The sequence below is a fragment of the Hemibagrus wyckioides genome, linkage group LG26 (genome assembly GCF_019097595.1).
Source record: "Hemibagrus wyckioides isolate EC202008001 linkage group LG26, SWU_Hwy_1.0, whole genome shotgun sequence".
Classification (NCBI taxonomy): Eukaryota; Metazoa; Chordata; class Actinopteri; order Siluriformes; family Bagridae; genus Hemibagrus; species Hemibagrus wyckioides.
The window spans coordinates 788,712-801,211 of record NC_080735.1 but is presented as its reverse complement, the minus strand read 5'-3'; the positions used below and the strand labels follow the sequence as shown (position 1 = coordinate 801,211).

Genomic DNA, 12,500 nt, shown 5'->3' with positions numbered 1-12,500 from the left:
TTCACTTCCTTTATTCTAAAATTTTACTAGATTACATAATTCTTTAAATTAGATTTCATCCTCAGTGGATTGATCATGTTTCCTGCATCTGAGAATAGAATATCTCTCAACTCCCCAGACATCTTGTGATGTTTAGTGGAATTAAAGAATACGGTCATCACTGTTGAGAAAGGCGAGAGTCAGAAAGACAGATATAACTTCATGCTCTGATTCACATTTGATCTGCAATTTTATGTGCAATTTGGATGTGCAATTTTATCACCTTGAATGATCCTAAACACACCGCACTGGGCATTACGTCAGATATAATCAATTCTCTTAGCCCATCTATTTCTCTAACATTTGAGAGCAATTTCCCACCGTTCAGTGGACCGAGGGGTTTGAGTGGTGACTGTGACACACAGGTAGCGTGTAGCAGCATCTGATCTCTCTAACCTACACCTTCAAGATGGACTAACAATCTAACATCTAATAAAACCATGAGAAATATTTACACCACAGCAGATATATAAAAAGGGTATATTAGTACATCTAGATACTGTAGCATGTTGACCACACCAATAAATAGTGTATATTTTCAACATGCAGGTCATCCTTAATCTCAGACAATTATGTAATGTTGAGAAATAAAAGAAACCCATTCTCTGGGTCCGTCTCTTTAATAACTATGTTTGGATGAAGTTTTGCAGAGACAGAAATAATATAAAACTCCTTTAAAAGATGTGTAATGAAATAGCTGGACATGTGGACTAACATTAATCCTCACGCTCTGTATGACCGGATCAGATCACAAACATTAAAAAGCCAAGACAATAAAAGAGAATTTATATACACTGTCTAGGTCAGGGTCCATATAAACAGTCCATTTAGTTCAGTCTGAAGGAAAGATATGATAAACTCAGAACAGAGGAAGACTGAATGTGTCACTCCTCAGAGGACACCTCTCCTATCATCCTGTGTGCTTTCTGTATCTCAGAGACTCAAACTGTGTTTCAGTTCAGGGTTATTTATGTGGTGCTTTTACCAACAGCCATAATGCAGCAGTATAAGTTTAAATTTCCATCCTTAATGAGAAAGCCAGAGGTGAGCGAGGAGAGGAAAACGTCCGAGTGTTCATTACAGTAACAGTGGAGGAAGTGGATGGAGTCTGTGATGTTTACTCACGAGTACAGCGTGCTGTCCGTGCCGCTCCCTGGCCACTTCTCTCCACACACTTCAATGGATTCACCTGGAGAGAGATCAACAATCCCATACTCTCTAAAGATGGCCAGTGGGCTCGCCAGGACAGCACTAACAACCCAGGTGAGAGCAATGACCAGAAAGCAGGTGACTTTCGAGAGCCGTGTTTCCAGATGATGAACGATGCATCTGTGGCGATCGAGTGCAATTACATTCAGGGTCACAGTGGAGACATGGACAGCAAGACCCTGGGCGTACGGTAAAGTGAAACAAAGCGCTTGGCCAAACTTCCACTGCCCGAGTAAAGTGTAGGCCAGAGTGAAGGGAAGACACAGCATGTTGACCAGCAGGTCCGCTACTGCCAGGTTAGCAATGAAGAAGTTTGTGACGGTGCGGAGAGTTCTGAATTTGTACACTACGTAGATAACCAGAGAATTTCCCACCACACCCAGCAGGATGATGGTGCTGTAGGCCAGAATCAGAACCACTTGAACCCCCAGATGCTTGGTACTGTCTTCCAGGTCCAATAATAACGGACGGGTCAGCAAGGCCTCGGGCGAGTCCAGACCACCGGTCAGAACCACGGGCCGGGAAGAACCGTTGACCAAACCGAACACGTCCATCTGTCACATACTGAGCTGTGGAGAAACGGTTATTAAATATTGTAAGATGAACAAGCTGTTCATTATCGTGTAATATAAATGCTATTTTATTTACAATATAGTGCAAAGTCACAAATTTTAAAGGGAGTTACAATTTTATTTTAAAGATGAATATTTCATGTGAAATAAATTCTCAGCAACAGAACAATGAATTTCAAGAAAGTTTTACAGGATATACAATTTAAATGTAAGTGTTAAAATTTTACTGTAAATATTAAAGGTTTTCTTTAAGATAAGATCCAGATTAAACATTTCTAACACGTCCAGAGGAAACCTGCAGGAGATGAGTCTTGGTTTTTTTTCCCGAATGAGACGAAGAGAAAAGCTGACTTTTTTGCTCCTGGTATATTGGACATTAACGTGCAATATATTTACCAACACACGTCAAAATATGTGTATATAGTGTTTATATTCTATAGAGGGTTAATACAGGATATTAGCTCCTATAATTAGGACTACAGCCTTCTTATTACTTTTAAGTAAAAACATCCAGTAATCTTGTTGTTGTTGTGTGTGTGTGTGTGTGTGTGTGTGTGTATTACTCTCTGGTTCTAAGGACAAGATTCACTGCAGTATTCATCACACAATACATGATATATATAGTCTATATTATACACTGATCAGGCATAACATTATGACCACCTGTCTGATATTGTGTTGATCCCCCTTTTGCTGCCCTGACCCGTCCTGCACTGTGTATTCTGACCCCTTTCTATCAGAACCAGCATTGACTTCTTCAGCAGTTTGATCAACAGTAGCTCGTCTGTTGGATCGGATCACACGGGTCAGCCTTCTCTCCCCACGTGCATCAATGAGCCTCGGCCGCCCATGACCCTGTCTCCGGTTCACCACTGTTCCTTCCTTCGACCACTTTTGATAGATACTGACCACTGCAGACCGGGAACACCCCACAAGAGCTGCAGTTTTGGAGATGTTCTGATCCAGTGGTCTAGCCATCACAATTTGGCCCTTTTGGTCAAACTCGCTCAAATCCTTACGCTTGTCCATTTTTCCTGCTTCTAACATCAACTTTGAGGAAAAAAAGTTCACTTGCTGCCTAATATATCCCACCCACTAACAGGTGCCATGATGAGGAGATACTCAGTCTGATTCACTTCACCTGGCACTGCTCACAATGTTATGGCTGATCAGTGTATATACACTACTGCTCAAAAGTTTGGACACACCTTCTAATCCCATGGTCTTTCCTGATGTTTATTTCTTTCTACATTGTAAAACAATGCTGAAGGCGGCCGAAATCCACAATAATGTCCTTTGAACAGTTGATATTGAGATATGTCTGCTACTGACGCTCTGTAAAGCCTTCATAACACCTCTAATCTGAGGTGCTGTTAATTGGTGATTTCTGAGGCTGGTGACTCTAAATGAACTTCTCCTCTGCAGCAGAGGTCAGTTTTGGTCTTGCTTTACTGGGATGGTCTTCATGTGAGACAGTTTCATCATGGGGCTTGATGGGTTTTGCAAATGCATTTGACAATACTGTTCCTGCAAGAACTATTCCAGAACACCTGACCTTCATGTCTTAAAATAACAACTGACTGGTTTTTGTTGTCATTACATATGGATTACTGAAGTCCATGTGTGTTATTTCATAGTTTTGAAATCTCCAGGATTGTTCTAGAATGTAGAAAATAAATCCCTAAACAAAAAACATTGAATTAAAAGGTGTGTCCAGACTTTTGACTGGTAGTGTACATACATATATATATCTCATCTTAACATGTGCACTATTTTCCTCATACCTTCTTCAATCGTCCTCACATGTGAACTACATTCACCACATCTGGTCCATAATACATATTAGTGTGTGAATAATGTGAACATATGTGGATAAACCTTTTATGACCTGAAATTGCACATGTAAAACACACAGCATGTGAACTGTATGGAATCACATGTGGAAATAAAACACATTCTTTTAGTTTGATCTGCTGCTGTCCTTATGGACGCATGAGAAAGACGACTGTCTGTGTGTGTGTGTGTGTGTGTGTGTGTGTGTGTAAAGTGACTTACCTGAGGTACTCGTTGATCCAGTAGAGTGAAATTGCAGGTTTTCAGTGTGATGAATGTTTTGTGTTGGAGATCTTTCATTACACGACAAAGTGATTGTAATTCAGAATATTTTTCAGAAACTCTTCAGATTTTCTAAATCAAAGAGTTGAAGATGTTTCCTCACCTCTGATGAAGAGGAGCTGAATATTTCCACTAAACAGCTCTGACTCTCACATCCTCCTCTGAGATGGGGTGGGCTCGGGAGAAAGAGAGAGAGAGAGAGAGAGAGAGAGAGAGAGAGACAGAGTGAGTGAGAGAGAGAGAGAGAGAGAGACAGAGAGACAGAGAGAGTGAGAGTGAGAGTGTGAGAGAGTGAGAGAGAGAGACAGAGAGAGAGAGAGAGAGAGAGAGAGAGAGACAGAGTGAGTGAGAGAGAGAGAGAGACAGAGAGAGTGAGAGTGAGAGAGTGAGAGAGTGAGTGAGAGAGAGACAGAGAGAGAGAGAGAGAGAGAGAGAAAGAGGGAGAAAGAGGGAGAAAGAGGGGGACACAGTGAGAAAAACAATGACAAGATGTAAGTAGATGAATATATAAACATTAAGGTATTAATATGTAAAGAAAATAAAAGAGAAAGATAGAAAGAAAAGAAAGAAAGATTAAAAAGCCAGGAGTTAATATCATATAGTTCATAGAGAGGGAATCAGAAAGCCAGAGTGAGTGTTGTATCTCCACCTGTACCTAGAGATCTCAGTGTTCATCATCAGTCTCTAAACCAGTCTTCCTTTGGATAAACATTTGGAAAGGACTTTCTACTCAGAACAGAAAGTCTCCCAGGTCTCCAGGTCTTTGAGGATGTTGGAACACTGTCTCTGGGAACGCAGATAAAACCACACACTGGTAACTCCTGGAAAATTCATGAAGAGCTCCAAAGTGACCCCTGGGCCACAAGTTCTTACAGTCCAGCAGGACACTACATACACTACACACACTACATACACTACACACACTACACACACTACACACATTACAACTACATACACTACACACACTACACACACTACATACACTACACACACTACATACACTACACACATTACAACTACATACACTACACACACTACACACACTACATACACTACACACACTACATAGACTACATACACTACACACACTACATACACTACACACACTACATACACTACACACATTACAACTACATACACTACACACACTACACACACAACATACACTACATACACTACACACACTACACACACTACACACACTACACACACTACAACTACATACACTACACACACTACACACACTACAACTACATACACTACACACACTACACACACTACAACTACATACACTACAACTACATACACTACAACTACATACACTACACACACTACAACTACATACACTACACACACTACATACACTACACACACTACACACACTACAACTACACACACTACACACACTACAACTACATACACTACACACACTACACACACTACAACTACATACACTACACACACTACATACACAACATACACTACAGCTACATACACTACACACACTACATACACTACAACTACATACACTACAACTACACACACTACAACTACACACACTACATACACTACAACTACATACACTACACACACTACACACACTACAACTACATACACTACATACACTACAACTACACACACTACACACACTACATACACTACACACACTACAACTACATACACTACACACACTACAACTACATACACTACACACACTACATACACTACAACTACATACACTACACACACTACACACACTACAACTACATACACTACACACACTACAACTACACACACTACAACTACATACACTACACACACTACAACTACATACACTACACACACTACAACTACATACACTACACACACTACAACTACATACACTACACACACTACAACTACACACACTACATACACTACATACACTACACACACTACAACTACACACACTACATACACTACATACACTACACACACTACAACTACACACACTACATCTACACACACTACAACTACACACACTACATCTACACACACTACAACTACACACACTACAACTACACACACTACATCTACACACACTACAACTACACACACTACATCTACACACACTACAACTACACACACTACAACTACACACACTACACACACTACAACTACACACACTACACACACTACAACTACACACACTACATACACTACAACTACACACACTACATACACTACACACACTACAACTACACACACTACATACACTACATACACTACACACACTACAACTACACACACTACACACACTACAACTACATACACTACACACACTACAACTACACACACTACACACACTACAACTACACACACTACATCTACACACACTACATCTACACACACTACTAACTACACACACTACATCTACACACACTACTAACTACACACACTACATCTACACACACTACATCTACACACACTACACACACTACAACTACACACACTACATACACTACACACACTACACACACTACAACTACACACACTACATACACTACACACACTACATACACTACACACACTACAACTACACACACTACATACACTACACACTACAACTACACACACTACATACACTACATACAATACACACACTACACACACTACATACACTACAACTACACACACTACATACACTACACACACTACAACTACATACACTACACACACTACAACTACATACACTACACACACTACAACTACATACACTACACACACTACATAGAATACACACACTACAACTACAACTACACACACACTACAACTACATACACTACACACACTACAACTACACACACTACAACTACACACACTACACACACTACAACTACACACACTAGACACACAACATACACTACAGCTACATACACTACACACACAACATACACTACAGCTACATACACTACACACACTACACACACTACACACACTACACACACTACATACACTACACACACTACACACATTACAACTACATACACTACACACACTACATACACTACAGCTACACACACTACACACACTACAACTACATACACTACACACACTACATACACTACACACACTACACACACTACATACACTACAGCTACACACACTACAACTACATACACTACACACACTACAACTACACACACTACACACACTACATCTACACACACTACAACTACACACACTACATCTACACACACTACACACACTACAACTACACACACTACATCTACACACACTACATCTACACACACTACAACTACACACACTACAACTACACACACTACATCTACACACACTACAACTACACACACTACACACACTACAACTACACACACTACACACACTACAACTACACACACTACAACTACACACACTACAACTACATACACTACACACACTACAACTACATACACTACACACACTACAACTACATACACTACAACTACACACACTACAACTACATACACTACACACACTACACACACTACAACTACACACACTACACACACTACACACACTACACACACTACAACTACATACACTACACACACTACAACTACACACACTACACACACTACAACTACATACACTACACACACTACAACTACACACACTACACACACAACATACACTACAGCTACATACACTACACACACAACTTACACTACAGCTACATACACTACACACACTACATACACTACACACACTACATACACTACACACACTACATACACTACATACATTACAACTACATACACTACACACACTACATACACTACAGCTACACACACACTACACACACTACAACTACATACACTACACACACTACATACACTACACACACTAAACACACTACATACACTACAGCTACACACACTACACACACTACAACTACATACACTACACACACTACAACTACACACACTACATACACTACATACACTACACACACTACAACTACACACACTACATACACTACACACACTACAACTACACACACTACACACACTACACACACTACAACTACATACACTACACACACTACAACTACACACACTACACACACTACAACTACACACACTACACACACAACATACACTACAGCTACATACACTACACACACAACTTACACTACAGCTACATACACTACACACACTACATACACTACACACACTACATACACTACACACACTACATACACTACATACATTACAACTACATACACTACACACACTACATACACTACAGCTACACACACTACACACACTACAACTACATACACTACACACACTACATACACTACACACACTAAACACACTACATACACTACAGCTACACACACTACACACACTACAACTACATACACTACACACACTACAACTACACACACTACATACACTACATACACAACACACACTACAACTACACACACTACATACACTACACACACACTACAACTACACACACTACACACACTACACACACTACAACTACATACACTACACACACTACAACTACACACACTACAACTACACACACTACACACACAACATACACTACAGCTACATACACTACACACACAACATACACTACAGCTACATACACTACACACACTACACATACTACATACACTACAACTACATACACTACATACACTACAACTACACACACTACATACACTACATACACTACACACACTACAATTACATACACTACACACACTACAACTACACACACTACATACACTACAACTACATACACTACACACACTACAACTACACACACTACATACACTACATACATTACAACTACATACACTACACACACTACATACACTACAACTACATACACTACATACACTACAACTACACACACTACATACACTACATACACTACACACACTACATACATTACAACTACATACACTACACACACTACACACACTACAACTACATACACTACACACACTACACACACTACATACACTACATACACTACATACACTACAACTACATACACTACAACTACACACACTACATACACTACATACACTACATACACTACAACTACACACAATACATAAACTACACACACTACATACACTACACACACTACAACTACACACACTACATACACTACATACACTACACACACTACAACTACACACACTACACACACTACAACTACACACACTACAACTACACACACTACATACACTACACACACTACACACACTACACACACTACATACACTACAGCTACATACACTACACACACTACAACTACATACACTACACACACTACAACTACACACACTACACACACTACAACTACACACACTACATACACTACACACACTACACACACTACAACTACATACACTACACACACTACAACTACACACACTACATACACTACAACTACACACACTACAACTACACACACTACAACTACACACACTACATACACTACATACACTACACACACTACAACTACACACACTACATACACTACACACACTACAACTACACACACTACATACACTACACACACTACAACTACACACACTACATACACTACATACACTACACACACTACAACTACACACACTACAACTACACACACTACACACACTACAACTACATACACTACACACACTACAACTACACACACTACACACACTACAACTACACACACTACACACACTACAACTACACACACTACACACACTACAACTACACACACTACAACTACACACACTACACACACTACAACTACACACACTACAACTACATACACTACACACACTACATACACTACATACACTACATACACTACACACACTACAACTACACACACTACATACACTACAGCTACATACACTACACACACTACAACTACACACACTACATACACTACACACACTACAACTACACACACTACATACACTACATACAATACACACACTACACACACTACATACACTACATACACTACAACTACACACACAACATACACTACACACACTACAACTACATACACTACACACACTACAACTACATACACTACACACACTACAACTACATACACTACACACACTACATAGACTACACACACTACAACTACAACTACACACACACTACAACTACATACACTACACACACTACAACTACATACACTACACACACTACACACACTACAACTACACACACTACACACACTACAACTACATAGACTACGACTACACACTACATACACTACAACTACACACACACACACACTACAACTACACACACACTACATACACTACACACACTACAACTACATACACTACACACACTACAACTACATACACTACATACACTACAACTACATACACTACACACAATACATACACTACACACACTACAACTACATACACTACAACTACATACACTACACACACTACAACTACACACACTACATACACTACAACTACATACACTACAACTACATACACTACACACAATACATACACTACACACACTACATACACTACAACTACATACACTACACACAATACATACACTACACACAATACATACACTACACACACTACACACTACAACTACATACACTACACACACTACAACTACACACACTACACACACTACAACTACACACACTAGACACACAACATACACTACAGCTACATACACTACACACACAACATACACTACAGCTACATACACTACACACACTACATACACTACATACACTACACACACTACAACTACATACACTACACACACTACATACACTACACACACTACAACTACAACACACACTACATCTACACACACTATAACTACACACACTACATCTACACACACTATAACTACACACACTACATCTACACACACTACATCTACACACACTACATCTACACACACTACATCTACACACACTATAACTACACACACTACATCTACACACACTACATCTACACACACTACATCTACACACACTACATCTACACACACTACATCTACACACACTACAACTACACACACTACATCTACACACACTACAACTACACACACATTACAACTACACACACTACATCTACACACACTACATCTACACACACTACAACTACACACACTACACACACTACAACTACATACACTACACACACTACAACTACACACACTACATACACTACACACACTACAACTACATACACTACACACACTACAACTACACACACTACAACTACATACACTACAACTACACACACTACAACTACATACACTACAACTACACACACTACAACTACACACACTACACACACTACAACTACATACACTACAACTACATACACTACACACACTACAACTACATACACTACACATACTACAACTACATACACTACAACTACATACACTACACACACTACAACTACATACACTACACACACTACAACTACATACACTACAACTACATACACACGACACACACTACAGCTACATACACGACACACTACAACTACATACACTACACACACTACAACTACACTACACACACTACATACACTACATACATTACAACTACATACACTACACACACTACACTACAGTACACTACATCACTGTACACTACACACACTAAACACACTACACTACTATACACTACACACACTACACTACTGTACACTACACACACTAAACACACTACACACACTGCACTACAGTACACTACACACACTACACACACTACTGTACACTACACTACACACACTACACTACACACACTACAGCTACATACACTACACACACTACAACTACATACACTACACACACTACAACTACACACACTACATACACTACACACACTACACACACTACATACACTACACACACTACACACACTACAACTACACACACTACACACACTACAACTACACACACTACACACACTACACACACTACACTACTGTACACTACACACACTACACACACAACATACACTACAGCTACATACACTACACACACAACTTACACTACAGCTACATACACTACACACACTACATACACTACACACACTACATACACTACACACACTACATACACTACATACATTACAACTACATACACTACACACACACTACATACACTACAGCTACACTACACTACACACACTACATACACTACATACACTACACACACTACATACACTACACACACTAAACACACTACATACACTACAGCTAATACAAATACACACACTGCAACTACACACACTACAACTACACACACTACAAATACACACACTGCATCTACACACACTGCAACTACACACTACAACTACACACAGAACAAATACACACACTGCATCTACACACACTACACACTACAAATGCACACACTACACACTACAACTACAACACATACACTACACACACTACACACTACACACTACATCACACACACTACAACTACACTCACTATAACTACACACACTACACACACTACACACACTACA

General features: G+C 39.6%; 2 protein-coding genes across 2 annotated transcripts in view; both read right to left on the bottom strand.

The window, feature by feature from the left end:
* The window catches only part of npy2rl (neuropeptide Y receptor Y2, like), a 3,050-nt gene extending 1,248 nt beyond the window's left edge, over positions 1-1,802 (bottom strand). The window contains exon 1 of the mRNA XM_058379945.1: positions 1,165-1,802. Within this exon, the coding sequence (XP_058235928.1) occupies positions 1,165-1,802 (638 nt within the window). The remainder of the gene's footprint in view (positions 1-1,164) is intronic.
* LOC131346497 (lecithin retinol acyltransferase-like) overlaps positions 1-12,500 on the bottom strand; it is a 155,816-nt gene that overhangs the window by 103,542 nt on the left and 39,774 nt on the right. The gene's annotated exons all lie outside the window — the stretch shown is intronic.